General features: G+C 34.7%; 1 protein-coding gene, 2 long non-coding RNA genes and 1 pseudogene across 10 annotated transcripts in view; all 4 read left to right on the top strand.

Moving 5' to 3' along the window:
* Positions 1-21,254, top strand: part of LOC309481292 (putative nuclease HARBI1) — a 64,646-nt pseudogene that overhangs the window by 15,740 nt on the left and 27,652 nt on the right. The window lies entirely within an intron of this gene.
* The window catches only part of LOC309480392, a 36,802-nt gene that overhangs the window by 3,366 nt on the left and 12,182 nt on the right, over positions 1-21,254 (top strand). The window lies entirely within an intron of this gene.
* Positions 4,551-5,395, top strand: LOC309480408. Its single transcript, XR_014199637.1, has 4 exons — positions 4,551-4,693; positions 4,767-4,834; positions 4,909-4,976; positions 5,335-5,395. It is a non-coding gene; the product is annotated as an uncharacterized lncRNA (long non-coding RNA).
* On the top strand, positions 18,425-20,886 carry LOC309480381 (uncharacterized protein). The gene is made up of 2 exons (XM_082144817.1): positions 18,425-18,831; positions 19,378-20,886. Exons 1-2 carry the CDS (start codon positions 18,591-18,593, stop codon positions 20,640-20,642), a joined length of 1,506 nt encoding a protein of 501 aa, XP_082000943.1. The 5' UTR covers positions 18,425-18,590; the 3' UTR covers positions 20,643-20,886.

Below are 21,254 nucleotides of genomic sequence, written 5' to 3'. Positions count from 1 at the left end.
GGCAACATTTTCCAACTACTTTTTGCAAGTTTAGTGAACTAACTGATATTTTGAGTAAGGACAACTTAATAATGTGCATTTCAATGTATGCAAAAATATTAAGTAGCATTTTCAGAAAAAGCCAATAAATTGAGTACAATCAATGTAAAACATATCAGCATATTATACACATTAGACTTAATTAAAATAGGTAACATTTAAATGAAAAAATACTAGTTAATGTCTTCTGATTTATTAATTTTGACCAATTTGCCCTTTGTTTTGGAACGGCTTCAAATAATTAGGTGCTACTATGTCAATTTCCAACATTTATTAAATCATTGCAGCTTATAAACTGCTGGTTAGTAAAACACATTTACAGTACAGTGTGTACATAATATTGAAACATTTTAACACTTACATTACAGTTTACAAGCATGATCATCTCCTCAACTTAAAAAGTACAGCTTAGCATAATACCTTTACAGCGTGTGTAAATATTTTTAAACATCTTTAGTTAAACATCTCACTGATCCCACTAACTGACCAGTTTTTAAAGTGCAGCTTCACAGCTGGGCTATTTTGTGTGTATAAAATATAAACTTTTTTCACACCAGAAAGTATGACCTGCAGCATAGTATAAAACATGACAAGGACAAACCATTATAACATCCTGAAAAATTCAATGTTATGTCCAATGTATAATGATGTTGAACAGACAAAGAAAACAGATGTTCACAAGTGCAGAGTGACAGTCTGTCATGTCTGAGTGCCTAGGCAAGGAGCTTGTTTTTCAGAGTCATGAACTTGGGGCTTGGTTTTGGGCACAGTGTGTCAAGTCCCATGAAAAGTCTTTGAAACACCTCAAATGTTTTTGAAACCTTGGATGGATACTCGAGATTAAGTGCATATGTCAACCCAAGCAGCATGCTTTGGCCAGATTTCCAAGATTGGTAAGGACTGGTATTCCCTCAATGATGATTCCTACTGCATCTGGCTCACGGCAGACATAGATGCTCATATCCTTCTTTTTCAGGTCCTCATGAACAGTGGTCTCTGCAGCCCCCTTTGAGATAAAAATGAAGTATTTAAGACAAACAATCTCATTTGTTGATGGAAAACAAATATGTGTTCAAAAAAATCTCTTCATTGTAAAATCCAGGGTTTTGACACAAAATGCAGGTAAATGAAAGACTTACTTGTGGTGAATTAAGGGATTTAGCTTCTGGGTGGTATCTTGAGAGGCGAGAGTGGAAGGTACTCCAGGATTTAAAAGAACATGGGCAATCTATATGAATACAAGGCAAGGCATGGCCGTGTCCAAAGGTCCCCTGATGCAGTATACAATGCTTTAAAATGTCACTCTTTCCTCGTACCACAGTGCTGCACAATTTACAGGGCCATCCCATCTGGGGAGAGAAAAAAAAAGTTAGTTAGCCTTTTGAATACAAGTGTGATGAAAGCCCTTTAAAAAATACACTTAAAATACAAGTGAAGATTATCCTGCTGAACAAAACAAGAATGATTAACTTTAGTTCATCGCAGAACTTATCTTAGAAAATAATCTGAAACCTCATGTAAAAACCCCACTGAATTTTTGTAATGATATCATCATACAGCGCCTACAGGCATAACTAATTACAATATTGGGAGGAGGGATGTTAATACAAATAAATTAGTCAAAAAAAATATTTTCACTTAAACAAATGGTTTTAAAATGCATTAACAAAATATAAATATATCAAGAGGCAGGAGTTAGACATCTGCCAATAATTACAGAGCAATAGAAATATGAAATTTGGGTTATGAGTTAGGCCTATGCATAGAGTACATTGTGAGCGTACACATTTGTGAAAGATGAACTGCCGTATATTTGCCTTAACTATGCTTTACCATAATTAAACAGCTTTGGACTAATTGATAATCACTCAGCTAACGTTAAGTTAGCTGTGGCTTCGTGTGTGTCTGTAACTTACGTCCACTCCTAAACTATGTCGAAGCAACGACAATGTTTTTGAAGTTAGAAACACCTCTGAAACATTAAACTATCACACAAAGACAACATAACTTATACATTGCACACACATGTAGATTTATACAGTATGTGGCTCAAGTTAACGAGCTGTTTGAGATAGAGCTTATTTTTTACAGTCTATGGATAGAGCACATTCAAATTTGGCGGGTCGCAAAAGTTTGTAGGAAACAGCTAGAGCTAACGTAACGTTATGCTTTTGCAGATTGCACAACACAAACACGTTAATTAGGGTAAAATCAAACTTTTAACAATACAAAGAGTTACTTACATGGGGTACGTGAAGTATAAATTATCCGGCTCCGTGGAAAACCCTGGTCGAATAAACTCCTGGAACAGACGAGTGAACAATTGTTCTTCCGTTGCTGCGGGTGGGCGGGTCGTGTCTTTTTACGTCTGGTATAAACTTTTAAAATGAGTTTTGTAAAATCAATTTATGGTGAAGTCCAATGAAATTAATTTTATTATAGAAAATATTAAGTTACGAAAATATTCACACTTTTTACTTATTGATAACTCAAAAAAACAAAGAAAGAAAAATAAATTAATTTATTGGAATAAATATAGTTTTTAAAATGAAGTCATATGGACGATAGCACTGAACGACTTTTTACAGTGTGCATACATTTAGTGTTTTACAGCCAATTGGTCAAACACAAATTCTTGAACTGTCATTATTTCTGGAAGACCCCTTAGGACTTTCACATATAAAACTCTTCGTCTCTTTGTCCTCTTTTTCTGGACCTTTCCATCATGGCTGTATCTTCTGTATCTCGTCTGCAACACATAGACGATAATGATGGCATTTTTCTCCTGTCTTTTGCAAAGCTCTTTCTAATACATTTTCAATTCCTTTCTACTCTGCCACCATCATCTGCTTAATAAATGCTTACAACCTTCAGTGTGGTATGCTTTTCTTATTTTTTTATTTTATTTTCATAATAAAAATGTTTATAAAACAAGTTACAGTGTTTTCCTTAGTAAACCAGCTTCATAATAAAATCTTTATAAAACAAGTTCAGGTGTTTTTCTTAATAAACTATTTTCTCAATATATGGTTACAATGATTATTAATACAAGTGTTTTACACACTGTAAAAGAAAAGTTGACTAAACTTAAAATTCTAAGGCAACTTGCTGCACAGATTTTTTGAGTTGACTCAACTAATATAGTTTACTCAACTGGAGATGTTATAATCGAGTCAACTCAACTATAGAGATGTTTTAGTTGAGTCAACTCAAAAAATCTGCAGTAAGTTGCTTTATAATTTTAAGTTAAGTCAACTTTTCTTTTTTTACAGTGCAGTAAACACTTTCTTAATAAATTGTTTAACAACTACTTATGGTAACTTTCATTATAAAACCACTTTTTTATTAGTTACAATTGTGGTTTACTATAACCCATAAATACTTCATATACAACAAGCCATGATTACAATAGAATAATTGCATATTTCACAACAATATCCACATATCTTCATCTATATATCTGTCTTAGTTGACTTGTATAAGTTTGAGGGTCAATTTATACATAATTTCACCTTATTTTCATCAAGTGAACATCTCATGTGTATTTCTTTAGGGAGTGGAGTAAAGGGGCATATTATCGTTCCTGCTTTCCTGGAGTGAAATGTTTTATCAGCCTGTTTAGGTGGACTGCTCTTCTGATAATGAGCTCAGGCCTTCTTCAGCCTCAAAGAGAACTGTTGTTTGTCAGGCAGTGTTGTGTGTGTGTGTGTGTGTGTGTGTGTGTGTGTGTGTGTGTGTGTGTGTGTGTGTGTGTGTGTGTGTGTGTGTGTGTGTGTGTGTGTGTGTGTGTGTGTGTGTGTGTGCGTTTTTTATTCTTTGCAGGTTCTGAACTTTGTGATATACAACATTCTTGGACCCTGGAAGAAGGTCACCACGGACTTAAATCTCGGAAATGGACGACAAATATTCTGATTAATGGCGATATACCCACTTATCTATCAAAAATGTATTATTGTTTAGACTTTATGTTCTCTTAGCCAATCAGAAGTAAACGATTATTTAATGCATGACATTGAAAAAGGTATAATTGTGTGAGATTTGTTTGTAAGGTAGAGTTGGCTTGCGACCTTCTCGTGACTGACGCTGGCTCTACCAATTTAACTGCAAACTATTCTTCAGTAAAATTTTCCTTATTTGATTGAATTTCACGACTCCTGGTCTTCTTTCATCATATCTGTTCCTGGGTCTTACAACTGTACCCCCCCCCCCCCCACACACACACCAAACAGTACAATAATCAAATCATTTTTTCCTGTTCCAAAGGCTGTAGTGCTTTCCTAGTGACCACACTGACTTACTCCAGGTGGAATTTGGACAAAAACTCCCTTACTGTACGTACAAAAAACTAATACGTTTCCAAAAAAATTACTGTAATTCCCCTAAACTATTTTTTACTGTTTCAAAGGCTGTAGTGCTTTCCTAGTGACCACACTGACTTACTCCAGGTGGAATTTGGACAATAACTCCCTTGCTGTACAATTATCAAATATATCTATGTAATAAACATTATTACATGTGTTTATTACATATGTTTATGTAATAAACTGTAATTCACCTATAGTGTGTTTTTATATTTATATTCAATGGTTGTAGTACTTTCCTAGTGATCAGACTGACTTACTCCAGGTGGAATTTGGACAAAAACTCCCTTACTGTACGTACAAAAAACTAATACGTTTCAAAAAAATTACTGTAATTCCCCTAAACAATTTTTTACTGTTTCAAAGGCTGTAGTGCTTTCCTAGTGACCACACTGACTTACTCCAGGTGGAATTTGGACAATAACTCCCTTACTGTACGTACAAAAAACTAATACGTTTCCAAAAAAATTACTGTAATTCCCCTAAACTATTTTTTCCTGTTTCAAAGGCTGTAGTGCTTTCCTAGTGACCTGACTGACTTACTCCAGGTGGAATTTGGACAAAAACTCCCTTACTGTACGTACAAAAAACTAATACGTTTCAAAAAAAATTACTGTAATTCCCCTAAACTATTTTTTCCTGTTTCAAAGGCTGTAGTGCTTTCCTAGTGACCACACTGACTTACTCCAGGTGGAATTTGGACAATAACTCCCTTACTGTACGTACAAAAAACTAATACGTTTCCAAAAAAATTACTGTAATTCCTCTAAACTATTTTTTCTTGTTTCAAAGGCTGTAGTGCTTTCCTAGTGACCACACTGACTTAATCCAGGTGGAATTTGGACAATAACTCCCTTACTGTACGTACAAAAAACTAATACGTTTCCCCAAAAATTACTGTAATTCCCCTAAACTATTTTTTACTGTTTCAAAGGCTGTAGTGCTTTCCTAGTGATCAGACTGACTTACTCCAGGTGAAATTTGGACAAAAACTCCCTTACTGTACGTACAAAAAACTAATACGTTTCCAAAAAAATTACTGTAATTCCCCTAAACTATTTTTTACTGTTTCAAAGGCTGTAGTGCTTTCCTAGTGACCTGACTGACTTACTCCAGGTGGAATTTGGACAAAAACTCCCTTACTGTACGTACAAAAAACTAATACGTTTCCAAAAAAATTACTGTAATTCCCCTAAACTATTTTTTTCCTGTTTCAAAGGCTGTAGTGCTTTCCTAGTGACCACACTGACTTACTCCAGGTGGAATTTGGACAATAACTCCCTTACTGTACGTACAAAAAACTAATACGTTTCCAAAAAAATTACTGTAATTCCCCTAAACTATTTTTTCCTGTTTCAAAGGCTGTAGTGCTTTCCTAGTGACCTGACTGACTTACTACAGGTGGAATTTTGACAATACCTCTTTTAAATACTAAATACCTCCTTTACTGTACAATTATCAAATATTTTTATGTAATAAACATTATTACATGTGTTTATTACTAATAAATTATTATTAGTAATAAAATATTAGTAATAAAAAATTTAAAATTAGTAAAAAATTATTAGTAATAAAAATTATTAGTAATAAACTGTAATTCACCTATAGTGTTTTTTATATATATATATTCCAAGGATTGTAGTGCTTTCCTAATGACCACACCGACTTACTCCAGGTGAAATTTTGACAATACCTAATAATACTGTTTTACATAATATATATAATAACTGTAATTCACTAAAGGGGGTTTTGTTTGTTTAAGGTTGTAGTACATTAATAGGGGCTACATTATTATTAACAGTAGTGACTGAACCTGTACGCATTGGTGCAGCAAATCTGACAGATAATGAACAGCAAGATCATGGAGGCATTCAAGATACTGTACAGTGCACTGTTTTATTTCTATTATCTTTCTAATTGTTCCACTGAGATTATACATAAAAGTTGTAATTAATTCCTTGTGGTTAGAGTAAAATTTCAATATCACCTCTTTAAAATGTTGCTGTTGTTGATCCTCTCTTGGTTTAAGTTGTTCTTATATTATCATAAACCCTTTAACTGATTGTTTTGTCAAGTACTTTTTACTTTACTATATTATTTTCTTTTAGTGAAGTGACGTAAAAGTTTAAGTAAAACAAATGTGTGTGTTTGAATACAATTTTTTTCAAATGTTTCCAGTCAGGACTACTTTGGGTAAACAAAAATATTTAAGCAATTGAACATTTTATTCAATATTTATTCATTGCATTATGTAATTGGTTAACATACATAACTATTACTGTTAGTGGTTTGTTACATAATTAATCCTTGTCATGTTTACTAACTTGAACAGTGCCAAAGATGGTACACTGTAAAAAAAAATCCAAATTTTACAGAAAATAACTGTGATTTTTTTACGATCATTTTCTTTCATTTTAAATTGTACTCAAAACACTGTAAAATTACAAAAAATATCTGTAAAATAAAAATTCAGCTGTTATTTTAGGTATTGTGACATTAATGACAAATTACAGTAATTCACATTTTTTATACAGAACATTTGTTGTATTTTTCATACAGTATTTTTTCTGTTTTCTTAAATTACATAAAAATGTATGTAAAATTACAAATATAATCTGTAATTTAACAGAAAGAAAACAGTTAAATGATAAAATGGTCAAATGACTGTCAGCTCCCCAAAAAACTGTAAAACATCCTAAATTAAATAAACTGAAAAACACGATTATTTTACAGGTATTTCATGAATAATCACGATCAAAAACCTTCATTGTAAAAAAAATTGTAAAAAAAGGGTCAAATGACTGGCAGCTGCGGCTGCCAAACAAAAACCTTAAAATTAAAGCCAAATATGGTCATTTAAATAAACCGAAAAAGCACTGTTATTTCACAGGTATTTCCTGCATTATTATAATCAAATACCTTCATTGTAAAAAAATCTTAAAAAAAGGGTCAAATGACTGGCAGCTGCGGCTGCCAAACAAAAACCCTAAAATTAAAGTAAAATATGCTAATTTAAATAAATTGTAAAAAACTTTAAAATAAATTTGATGTCACCATGATTGAGATTAGTGTCTGCTTTAGTTGCGCTCATGACTTCAATTTTTAACTTACGTTTTTGTTTGGCTGCTTTAACTGTGTATTTCATGCACATTTGTTATAGCAATAAATGCTGGAGAAAATTTCAGATGATTTTAGTCATTCTTTGATGATGGCATCATATGATGGCTTAATTCTCTGATATGACAGTCAAAAATATGAATATATTAGCTTAGATTACATGTAGATGGAATTTAGCTTTATACAAAGTCTATAATGTCATAATTTCTCACATGCATATAATTTTTTTAAATTGTAATAATTCAGGAAATAGCTGTAAAATAAGTGTTTTTCTGTAAAACATTTAAGGAAAATTTCTGTAAAAGTTTTTTGCACTTCTAAAATAGGATATTTTACTTTATTTTTACGGTTTTTGTTTGACAGCCGCAGCTGACAGCTTTAAAATAAATTTGATATCACCATGATTGAGATCAGTGTCTGCTTTAGTTGGGCTCATTACCCGTGAGTTTTTAACATTAGTTTTCTCTGGCTGCTTTAACTGTGTATTTAATACACCTTTGTTATAGCAATAAATGCAGGAGAAATATCAGATGATCTTGGTCATTCATCAGTGATGTTACAGTCTTCGTGATGATCTGATTCGCTGATATGACAGCCAAATCTCTGAATATATTAGTTTAGATTACATAATATGTAGATTGAATTTAGCTGTATACAAAGTCTATAATGATTTTTATTAAATTCTACATTATTATCTATAATGATAATTTCTCACATGATCCTTGGCAACAATATTGTAATAATCTGAAATTTAAAAAGATATGTATTATATGGAAAAAGTTTTGAGCTGGTTAATTTTTATTTTTATTTTTTTGTAGTATAGACATCAAGAATCAACATATGAATCTCAACAATGGTGACAACCAACAAAGCCTTTTTGTGACTTTATAGTAGTTCAGATTTTTTTTCGTTGTCACCATTGTTGAGATTCATACGCTGATTATTGATGTCTGAGTGAGTCTATATAATCCTGTCAAAACATTTTCTGTATAATGACATTATAAAATCTGAGTATCACAGCACTGCAGGATCTTATATAGCAGTTTTATCATGCAAAAATTAACAACAAATATTTAATTACTTAATCAGATATTACACTTCAGGTGGTATCAATGAAGCAGGACACTACATGATGACTATTATCACTAAAAAGAGACCAACATCATCTGATCTGAGTTTCTCTTGGATTCCTACCATAACAAATATGCATCAAAGACACACAGTTAAAGCAGCCAGAGAAAATTTTAAGTTACACACTAAAAGGTCAAGAGCCCAACTAAAACAAACACTAATCTCCATCATGGTGACATCAAACTTTATTATTTTCAATAAAACTTCAACTTCTAAACCTCTGTTAATGCTCAATAAGAATGTTAGTATGAAAGAAATAAAGTCTGGATTGTAATAAGTGAAGATGCTGAGATCCTGAGAGATCTGGTAGTGTTTAATGTTCTGTTGGGGTTTTAAGTGTTTCTGTATGGTGTGTTTTGTGTGTCACCATTGTGTTGAAGAGTAGAGCCTGAGCTTCAGTCCAGGATGAGCAGAGAAACACTGATGAAATGCTGCATGTTGCACTGTAAAAAAATTCTAATCCTCCCAAATCAAAAATTTCAAGTGACCGATAACATCTAAATTTTTCAATTGGCCCAAGTGAAATTCTGTACATTTAATTTTATAATTTACAGAATTTCACTTGGGCCAATTGAAAAATTTAGATGTTATCGGTCACTTGAAATTTTTGATTTGGGAGGGTTATAAATTTTTTACAGTGTGCTTTATTTAACAGACAGTAACTGTGTAGTTGCTGATGTAGTGACGTATAGTCACAGCAAATCATGCATATAATTAACTGCATGTTTTTCAGTAAAAAATCAGAAAAAATGTGAATTAACTGTGTTTTAACTGTGTGTTTCTGTTAAAAAAGATTAATGAAGATTTCTGTAAAAGTATTTTCCACTTATTTAAATTAGGATATTTTACATTAATTTTACGGTTTTTGTATGGCAGCCATTGCTGACAGTCATTTGACTGTTTTTTATGGGATTTTTTTACAATGAAGGTGTTTGATCGTAATAATTCAGGAAATAGCTGTAAAAAACACAGTTTTTCCGTAAAACATTTAAGGAAAATTTCTGTAAAAGTTTTTTGCACTTAATTTAAATTAGGATATTTTACTTTATTTTTACGGTTTTTGTTTGGCAGCCGTAGCTGACAGTCAATGACTGTTTTTTTACGATTTTATTTTTTACAGTGTACCCAATGTATGCTGCATTGGACTATCACCAGACAAGCTACCTGAAAAAAGATGCCCAATGGTTGTGCTCACTGTGTACCTTAAACAGTGGAACATCAAAAGAATATCTGCTCAAACTTCTGCTTTATTGTCCTTGTTTCAATATGGATTACCACTGTATATCTGTATTTTGGGATTTACAGTTAAAGGACCAGATATGATTTATTAAGACCAGGAGTTAGAAGTGCACTCAATTTAAGACAAGAGTCAGAATTATAATAAATTAGAGGAAATTTTACTGAAGAATGTTTGCAGTTTCATCAGGCAGAAGTCAAGAATCAGAACCAGTGATCAAAAGTAGTCCGCTTCCCCTTACATTTACAAAAATCACAGCAATTATACCCTTCACCAAGGTCTAAGCTTTGTCATTGCTTCAGGTTGAATGATTCTGATTGGCTAATAAATAATCACACATTTTCTACACATAGATAGACTGAAGCATATCTCCATCAATTATGCGGCTGACATTCAGACCCTGAATTTAGGCACGTCGTGACCTTCCACACTTGTATTGATTGTAATGAATAATTGGAACCATTTTTGAGTCTCCAGTCTAGGACCAACTCTATAGCGCCACCACCAGTTAAAAAAATCAACATTAAAAGGATTATAGCTTTTGAACCCTTTGATCTAGATGTGAATCTAAATAGATGTAAAATGAAACTTAGTACACCTGATTCCATTCATTATGGTGATCACAATCAATATCTTACATTAAGACTCTGCCCATTACAGTAGTGGCCATTTTGAAAAGTACAGTGTTAATTTTTTTGTGCTACTCCTCATTCAAATTGTGTTCAATTTTTATAAAAATTGGCTCAGATGATCTTTGGACCAAGCCACACAGAAGTGACTGAACAGATTTTTTTATTTTTGCTATCGTTCCTGATATACATTTCTCCAAATTTGACCTGTATTTTTTGCCTTATGGTAGTTAGCTTAGCATGCTAATTGGTTAGCATGCTACCTGATGCCATTCTTTCTAATGTGGCTCTTCAGCTATCAGGATAACCATAAACTACATTAGCATTAAGCTAACTTAACTTGCTAACTTAACTAATCTGGTTAACATGCCTTTGTGTGCTCATTCTTACACTTAAGCCTCTCCTCGGCAGCTTGGTAAGACAACGTCATCTGAGTGGTGCAAGCTACTAAACCACATGCCACGAGCCCTGAACCATTCCGGTTGAACCAACTTCCCAGTGGTGCAATGATATGAGTGACAGGTATCTGACCCAGATAATGGGTTCGAGCCCCGTGTGGGATGATTTAAAAAAAAATTGTGTGTCATGTTGATTCCTTTATTATTCAACGTTGTACTAATCTTTCTTCCTTTTGGATTAATATATATATCTTCTTCATTATATGTTCATTCTCATCTGAACTTCTGTTCATTATGAGTTCATTTTCACCTATACTTCTAAACCAGCTCTTTTTTCTTCAATTTCTGCTGTTTTTACTATTACTGCTCTTACTGCTGCTTCAGGGGCTTGGCCCCGTATCGCTGCTTGCAGCTATATTTCCACTTGTTCCTTAACATGTAACCAAGAATACTAACACACACATACACAGTTTCTTCAAGATTGGATTTGGTGAGGAGGAGAGTCTTCTCAAAACATTAATATAACATGTTATTTATCTCAAGGAGAGGATACTTTAAAACTAACTGTAAAGTAAAGACTTTAACTAAGAAATGGTCTCTCAACTATAGGTTTCAATGACTCAACTATAGGTTTCAATGACTCCTGAGACCATTGCTATCAGGGTAGCCTAGAAAAGCAGATGGATGTAGTGACACCCGTTAAAGAAGTCCATATTTCATCTCTGGAAGCCAGGCTAAATGAGCAAGCACTGTTACTGCATTCCGGGCATGGGACAGACCCTTACGTTACACCTCAGATATCAAATACAGACTTATATTTAAATGATACATGAAATAACATTTTCGATAATCACACTGATAATTTATATAACAAAGTAAAGTCTCATAAGCCTAGAGAAGTCATTCAACTCATTTGATATATAGAAGGAAAACTATTGATTAATACCTTGATTATAATCACTCATTAGATATACATTGAAGCAGCAGTGTGTTCCAGAATCCACTTCTTCAGGACTTCATAACAAAAACGTAACTTGAATAATTACAATAAGGGCGTTGCTTATTTATAACATTGAAAATATTATTAACCTAAAATATCTGCTATTTTTAATCAATGAAATAATTGTGTTGTACAAGGAACAGCAGTTCTAATACATACTTTTACCTAATACATTTATCAAAGTTAATTGAGTAGAGCGATCACTGGGAACATACTATAACCTTTGGAACATGAAAAAAGGAGAAATTACAGTAACTTTTTAATAATAATATGTTTGTACTATACTTACAGTAAGGTATTGGCAGTATTTAACATGTAGTAAGTCAGTCTGATCGCTATGAAAGCACTACAACCTTTGCAATATCTAAAAAACACTATAGGTGAATTACTGTAATTTATTTTAATTAATATTTCTATACTGAACGTACAGTAAGGGAGGTATTGTCAAAATTTCACCAATAGTAAGTCAGTGTGGTCACTAGGAAAGCACTACAGCCTTTGGAATAGGAAAAAAAACTTTACTTGAATTACTGTAATTTTTTCTTGAACTTATTTGTTTATTGTACGTACAGTAAAAGAGGTATTGTCAAAATTCCATCTGTAGTAAGTCAGTGTGGTCACTAGGATAGCACTACAGCCTTTGGAACAGGAAAAAATACTTTAGGGGAATTACTGTAATTTTTTCTTAAATGTATTTGTTTATTGTACGTACAGTAAAAGAGGTATTGTCAAAATTCCACCTGTAGTATGTCAGTCTGATCACTAGGAAAGCACTACAGCCTTTGGAACAGTACAAAATACTTGAGGGGAATTACTGTAATTTTTTCTTAAATGTATTTGTTTATTGTACGTACAGTAAAAGAGGTATTGTCAAAATTCCATCTGTAGTAAGTCAGTCAGGTCACTAGGAAAGCACTACAGCCTTTGAAACAGGAAAAAATAGTTTAGGGGAATTACAGTAATTTTTTTGGAAACGTATTAGTTTTTTGTACGTACAGTAAGGGAGTTTTTGTCCAAATTCCACCTGGAGTAAGTCAGTCAGGTCACTAGGAAAGCACTACAGCCTTTGAAACAGGAAAAAATAGTTTAGGGGAATTACAGTAATTTTTTTGGAAACGTATCAGTTTATTGTACGTACAGTAAGGGAGTTATTGTCCAAATTTCACCTGTAGTAAGTCAGTCAGGTCACTAGGAAAGCACTACAGCCTTTGAAACAGGAAAAAATAGTTTAGGGGAATTACAGTAATTTTTTCTTGGACTTATTTGTTTATTGTTCGTACAGTAAGGAAGTTATTGTCCAAATCTCACCTGGAGTAAGTCAGTCAGGTCACTAGGAAAGCACTACAGCCTTTGAAACAGGAAAAAATAGTTTAGGGGAATTACAGTAATTTTTTCTTGGACTTATTTGTTTATTGTACGTACAGTAAGGGAGTTATTGTCCAAATTTCAACTGGAGTAAGTCAGTCTGATCACTAGGAAAGCACTACAGCCTTTGAAACAGGAAAAAATAGTTTAGGGGAATTACAGTAATTTTTTTGGAAACATATTCGTTTATTGTACGTACAGTAAGGGAGTTATTGTCCAAATTCCACCTGGAGTAAGTCAGTGTGGTCACAAGGAAAGCACTACAGCCTTTGGAACAGGAAAAAATGATTTGATTATTGTACTGTTTGGGGGGGGGGGGGGGGGGGGGTACAGTTGTAAGACCCAGGAACAGATATGATGAAAGAAGACCAGGAGTCGTGAAATTCAATCAAATAAGTAAAATTTTACTGAAGAATAGTTTGCAGTTAAATTGGTAGAGCCAGCGTCAGTCACGAGAAGGTCGCAAGCCAACTCTACCTTACAAACAAATCTCACACAATTATACCTTTTTCAAGGACATGCATTAAATAATCGTTTACTTCTGATTGGCTAAGAGAACATAAAGTCTAAACAATAATACATTTTTGATAGATAAGTGGGTATATCGCCATTAATCAGAATATTTGTCGTCCATTTCCGAGATTTAAGTCCGTGGTGACCTTCTTCCAGGGTCCAAGAATGTTGTATATCACAAAGTTCAGAACCTGCAAAGAATAAAAAACGCACACACACACACACACACACACACACACACACACACACACACACACACACACACACACACACACACACACACACACACACACACACACACACACACACACACACACACACACAACACTGCCTGACAAACAACAGTTCTCTTTGAGGCTGAAGAAGGCCTGAGCTCATTATCAGAAGAGCAGTCCACCTAAACAGGCTGATAAAACATTTCACTCCAGGAAAGCAGGAACGATAATATGCCCCTTTACTCCACTCCCTAAAGAAATACACATGAGATGTTCACTTGATGAAAATAAGGTGAAATTATGTATAAATTGACCCTCAAACTTATACAAGTCAACTAAGACAGATATATAGATGAAGATATGTGGATATTGTTTTGAAATATGCAATTATTCTATTGTAATCATGGCTTGTTGTATATGAAGTATTTATGGGTCATAGTAAACCACAATTGTAACTATTAAAAAAGTGGTTTTATAATGAAAAGTACCATAAGTAGTTGTTAAACAATTTATTTAGAAAGTGTTCACTGTAAAAAAAAAGAAAAGTTGACTTAACTTAAAATTATAAGGCAACTTGCTGCAGATTTTTTTGAGTTGAGAGTAGAGAAAACATCTCTATAGTTGAGTTGACTCGACTATAACATCTCCAGTTGAGTAAACTCTATTAGTTGAGTCAACTCAAAAAATAGGTGCAGCAAGTTGCCTTAGAATTTTAAGTTTAGTCAACTTTTCTTTTACAGTGTGTATTAATAATCATTGTAACCATATATTGAGAAAATAGTTTATTAAGAAAAACACCTGAACTTGTTTTATAAATATTTTTATTATGAAGCTGGTTTATTAGGGAAAACACTGTAACTTGTTTTATAAATATTTTTATTATGAAAATATTTTTTAAAGAAAAGCATACCACACTGAAGGTTGTAAGCATTTATTAAGCAGATGATGGTGGCAGAGTAGAAAGGAATTGAAAATGTATTAGAAAGAGCTTTGCAAAAGAAAGGAGAAAAATGCCATCATTATCGTCTATGTGTTGCAGACGAGATACAGAAGATACAGCCATGATGGAAAGGTCCAGAAAAAGAGGACAAAGAGACGAAGAGTTTTATATGTGAAAGTCCTAAGGGGTCTTCCAGAAATAATGACAGTTCAAGATTTTGTGTTTGACCAATTGGCTGTAAAACACTAAATGTATGCAGATGGAGTTTCCAGGAGGAGTCCCAAGACAATCCCAAGACAATTATCATCAAAAGGCCCCTTGCATGTGAACACAACCCAAGGGCACACACTGGAATGCACCTAAAAGAAAATGAATACAGAAATGATTAGGATACTACTTGACTGTTGAATTTTTAATAAGAATAAAGTAATCATTCAAAAGGATATATATAATTTAATTGAAGAAACAGGGGATTCTGACCCCAACCTTTCAGTACGTACAGTAAGGGAGGTATTGTCAAAATTTCACCTGTAGTAAGTCAGTGTGGGATAGTGTAAGCCAATAAGAAAGCACTACAGGCTTTGGAACAGGAAAAATACTTTAGGGGAATTACTGTAATTTTTTAAAATTAATATTTGTATACTGAACGTACAGTAAGGGAGATACTGTGAAAATTCCACCTGTAGTAAGTCAGTCTGGTCAGTAGGAACATACTACAACCTTTGGAACACGAAAAAATACTTAGGGTGAATTACAGTAATTTAAAAAAAAAAAACATAATTTGTCAACTGTATGTACAGTAAGGGACTTTTTGTCAAAATTTCACCAGGTAGTAAGTCAGTGTGGTCACTAGGAACATGCTACAACCTTCGGATAGTAAAAAATCCCTTTGGTGAATTAATGTAATTTTATTCTAAAAATATTTATGTACATTATGTAAAGTGAGGCAGGTTTCCTAAATACAATCATTATAATGCATTTTTTATTGTTGCTAAAGTACAATCAATAGCATTAGAACACATAATGTGAGAGAGATTTGCTGGTACATCTGTACTTTGCAAAAATGTAGTTGTCTGTTTGCACACAATGGAAAAAATAGACCTTTTTAGACGGTCCCTAATCTTCTTTACCACACACATTGAATGTTCAGTGAACAGTTGCAACTTTGTATGCCATTAAAACAACATTTGCCCGTTTTGATTGATTGTGGAGAGTGTTGTAGTTCACCATCTTTGTCCTAAAGATCATGTAGCTGCTTTTATTTAGCAAAAATGTGCTTTATTGCGCTTGTTATTGAGTCGTGAAAATGCGAATATAAAACCAACTTTACCTAAGTCGTATGGCTCACTTTACACAGTTAACGTTAATGTGGAGGAGTGAAAGAAAACGAGTAAGAGATTTCGGACAGCCGTTGAGTAAAATGTGAGTGATTGTACACTCGATAACGTCCACTAAGGTTTCGGAAACCAGTGTTAAGTAGAACAGCGCTTCACATTTGTACGTTAACCTTTCTCATCGTCTAACCAGGGGCGTACAATTTTGCTCCTGTTGAGCCGTTGTCCTGAAGAATTAAGTTTCAACCCCAATTAAACACCTGAACCACCTAATCAAGCTTTTATTAGGTGTGTTGAGACAAGTAAGAGCTAAACTCAACGGGACACCGGCCTTCTAGGACCGAGTTAGGCCGCCCCGGTCTAAACCAATCAGAGCAGCTTTTTTTTTCCCGCTCCGTGTTGTCGTCACTCACAGCTGTTTTGTGAGGAAAGGAAAAAAACGCACCCTAATCTTTTCCGGTATTTGTTTGTAGTGTTTGTATTTGTGGTTTATTGTGACTGTGTGTTATATTAATGTATAATCATTCTTTATAATAAACTTCAACATATCAAAAGGCTGCTTAATTCATACTTACCAACAATTTGACGAACTGACGACAAACTAAACAAACTTAAAACCGGCTAGTAGTAATGAATAAAACAAGAAGTAAAAACACGTATAACAAATGAACAGATACAAAATATATACAGTTAATTGCTAATTACGGGTTATTAATGTGGGTAAATTGATCAAAATGTTGAGTGTGCAGTAGGCTGAGCTGAGGAAATAGAAACGGTCATCTGATGCAAATCATGATGGTCATTGTATATATAGCCTAAGGTCACGTGACATTCATTCAGTTTATTTTATTTATTTATTTATTCTGAGCTACAGACAGAAAATACAATGTGCTCATGATTAGAGCGTTTATTAATTTTGCTACATTGTAATGTATTGCTTAGTAGAGAATTAAATTGTTTTATTTTTGTCCTTGCTTATATACCCTTTTCAGTTGGTAAACATGGTGACTATTTGTGTGGGCGGAGCTTAGGTGGAGGCAGAACGATCCCTATGGCCGCTTCACTAACGTTAGTGTGCAAGTTTTGTTAGCTTTTGTTAGCTTGTTTTTTAACAACAACATTGTTTGCAACATTAAGCCTTTGCATGTGCTTGTCCTTTGGACAAGTAAATCTGTCATTCACTTGTCCAAGTAAAAAAGTTGCTTGTCTGGAATTTGTGTGTGTTGTAAATATAATTTATTCTGAAGACATATTCTCATCTGGGTTCAATCAGCTCTGATGTGTTAAAATCTGCATATTGTTATATCTGCACCTTTAAAGGGCTTATTAAATCTTATTAAATTTATGCTTCATCTTTTGTTTAAAATTTTTAAACTATGTATTTGATTACACTTTCTTACCAGGTTCTTCCAAAAAGACTAGTCACAATCAATCACAACAATGTAACGTTATACAATCTTAGATGATTCACAAATAATCACAATAATTTAGAAAACATTATGCAAAAAAAATTCAAATTGGAGCCTGTACTCCATCGATTCTTGCACCCAACAACACAACAAGATGACATTTAATAACAATAATAATGATTTTAGCTCTTATTATGTAGCCGAATCTGTTTGTAGTGGCCGCCTCCAGTTTCCCGTTTGTTTTGCTTCCAGCTAACGCTGTGACGGCGACACAAAAGGGGTCTATAGATGAGGTTGATAGAAGTTAGCCACTTTCGTTCAGACTAGGCTTGGGCGGTATTCGAATTTTGAAACCGTCAAACCGCCTCCCTATTTTACCGGGGTATACGGTATTACCGTGACTAATTAAAAATGACATAATGGGCTCAGACGGCGTCACCAAACTGTTGGCTTGTGCCTACACCGTTCAGAAACTGAATGCCAGATCGGGCAAAAAAACAACAACAAAAAAAATCAAGCCCAACCCCTGCACGTTGTGTCTGAGTCAGGCCGACGGCATTAACTGTTATTATGAGCCGGAGCCCACCATTATTCAACATAATATCTGTGTGCATGCAACAAGCAAGAAGTGCCTTTGTAATCCGGTGACGCATGTCCATTGATTTTTATTAATAAAACTTTTCTGCAAAGATGGAAGTTGACGATCGCCATCTCTGTAGTGAACGCGCCTATAGAGCGCGGGATCGTGACGTCAGCGGATCACAGTAACGCAAGGCATTGTGGGATTTTAGGACACGGAGGTTACGGGAGAAACGTAGAATAGCAGTAATATTAGTAAGTATTTGCGGTAGTATATTGGCATATTTTAGAAGTAGGCTAATTCAGTTTAGAAAAACGACAGAATGGTGAACGCATGTTGCATTGTAAACTGTCATAATCGTTCTCACGATCGGCGTGGAAAACGTACAATAAATGGAGTACGATTTTTCAGCTTTCCCGCTTGGAAAAAAAACAATGGAAATCAAGTTGCTGAGCTAACAAAGAGGCGTCGCATGGCATGGGTAGCAGCTGTAAGACGGACAAACATCACCTTCAGCAACATTTCCCGAAACATGTTTGTGTGTTCACGGCATTTTCACACAGGTAAGTTATCATTACAACACCTTTAACTGTTATGTGGTTACCGCTAGCTGCCCATAAAAACTTAATTTTGTAGCTAACTTAACGTTATGCAGCCAGCACTCGGTTGTGCAAAGTTAGCTAGTTAAACTAGTTGCAACCCAACAACCGTACAAGGTAGGGCTGTAACCATAGACAGTATATGAAGGCTGTAACTTGTTTAGCTTAGTTGAGTTTAATTTTATAGTTATGCAGCCAGCTAACTTTAGTTGTGCAAATTTAGCTAACGGTAACGTTAGTTAAAACTAGTAACAACACAACAACCGTAACATTAACTTCAATTACGAAAGAGTAGTAACTAGATAACTTTGCAAAACTAAGTTAGCTGGCTGCATAGCTATAAAATTAAGCTATAAAGGAAGGAATCTCTATAACATATGTAACTGTTACATTATGTATCTGTAACCGTTCATCCGATCAACTTTAAACTTGAGTGTGAAGTTATTTGGATGAGCAGGTATCCAGACAACTGCAAGCACAGACTAAGAAATTCTGTTTTGTTTTTTTCAGGCAAACCAGCCTATGAAATGCTGGAGTGTCATCCCGACTGGGTACCGTCATTACATCTTGGCCACACAGAAGTCAAAACAACACACACACAGCGTTTTAACCGGAGGACGAAGAGACAGCAAGCTGCACAGAGGTCACAGGTGGATGATGCTGCACCTCCAGATGAAGCTGCACAGAGGTCACAGGTGGATGATGCTGCACCTCCAGATGAAGCTGCACAGAGTTCACAAGTGGATGACACTGCACCGGAGGATAACAACAGAGAACAGCAGGAATGCAGTTTTTGTAGCCACAGGTGTGCCGAAATTAACCGCTTGCTGAAGGAGAACAGGATACTGAAGAAAGAGCTCTCCCAAAAGAAGATGGATGAGCATTTCTTTAAAGATGATGATGTGAAGGTAAAGTACTACACTGGGCTTACATGTTTTGCTGTTTTGATGGGCGTGCTGCAGCAGCTTCTTCCTTGCCTGCCACAGACTGTCCGAAAACTTTCGCCTTTTCAGATGCTCGTCTTAACTCTGATGCGCCTGAGGCTGAATCTGCCAATCCAGCACATTGCACACATCTTCTGCATAGACCGAAAGACTGTTTCCACCACGTTCAGAGACACCATAGCTACAATGTTTACACACCTTAGCCCTCTGGTGCACTGGCCTGAGCGACATTGCTTGCAAGGTAGCATGCCACATCAGTTTGTTGAGGCTTTTGGCAATCGTGTTTCAGTTATTGTGGACTGCTTTGAAATTAACATTGAGAGAGCATCAAATCTGAAAGCTAGAGCACAGACATTTTCTCATTACAAACACAGGCACACCCTCAAGTATCTTATTGGCATTACACCACAGGGAGCTATCTCTTTCATTTCCAAAGGGTGGGGAGGTCGTGTCAGTGACAAGCATGTGACTGAAAACAGTGGCCTTCTAAATAAATTATTACCCGGAGACTTGGTGTTGGCGGATCGGGGATTTGACATCAGGGACAGCGTCGGATTTACGTGTGCAGAAGTGAAAGTCCCTGCATTCACAAGAGGACGCTGCCAGTTGGATGCAAAAGATGTGGAGGAGACAAGGCAGATAGCTCACCTCAGGGTCCATGTGGAGAGGGTGATTGGATGTGTACGCAACAAGTACACCATACTTAGTGAGACGATACCTGTGAGCATGGTGCTCCCATATGAAGACGAGGACATTATTTTCCTTGACAAGATTGTGTCTGTGTGCTGTGCGTTGACTAATATGTGCCCTAGTGTTGTCATGAAACCATAAAGTTACAGTATGTAGCCTACCCCACATAACTTCACCTTCAAACAGCTTCATGTTTAACTGCTTCTTTTTTCTATTTAATTTTTTCTTATTCTTTACATTGTTTTTTTTTTTTATTGTATTGCCTCCTTGAAATGTATTTTAACTTTTAATCTGTAAGGTGTCCTTGAGTGCTATGATAGGTGCCCACAAATAAAATGTATTGTTATTATTATAAATGATGGAATAAATGATGGAAAACTGTCAATTCTAAATCTTTTTATTTGTCACATAACATGAACTTAGTGCAATGCTGAAGTAAATATGGTAAGTAAATAAGTAATTATAACAGGACCTGCACAGTAACAATGTAGTGCAAATATAACAGGTATAATAAATAACAGGCACTTACAACAGGACCTGCACAGTAACAATGAAGTGCAAATATAACAGGTATAATAAATAACAGGCACTTATAACAGGACCTGCACAGTAACAATGAAGTGCAAATATAACAGGTATAATAAATAACAGGCACTTATAACAGGACCTGCACAGTAACAATGTAGTGCAAATATAACAGGTAAAATAAATAACAACTTGAACTTAGTGCAATGCTGAAGTAAATATGGTAAG

Source organism: Leuciscus leuciscus (genome assembly GCF_965113295.1).
Source record: "Leuciscus leuciscus genome assembly, chromosome: 18".
In the NCBI taxonomy this organism is placed as follows: domain Eukaryota; kingdom Metazoa; phylum Chordata; class Actinopteri; order Cypriniformes; family Leuciscidae; genus Leuciscus; species Leuciscus leuciscus.
The sequence above is the reverse complement of the archived record's forward strand: the minus strand, read 5'-3'. Positions and strand labels throughout refer to the sequence as shown.

Bases quoted from the DNA above. Each gene is read 5' to 3' on its own strand.
- LOC309480381 (XM_082144817.1), top strand. From the start codon at position 18,591: ATGGTGAACGCATGTTGCATTGTAAACTGTCATAATCGTTCTCACGAT. The intron at 18,832-19,377 runs GTAAGTTATCAT...TGTTTTTTTCAG, and splicing joins TTCACGGCATTTTCACACAG to GCAAACCAGCCTATGAAATG.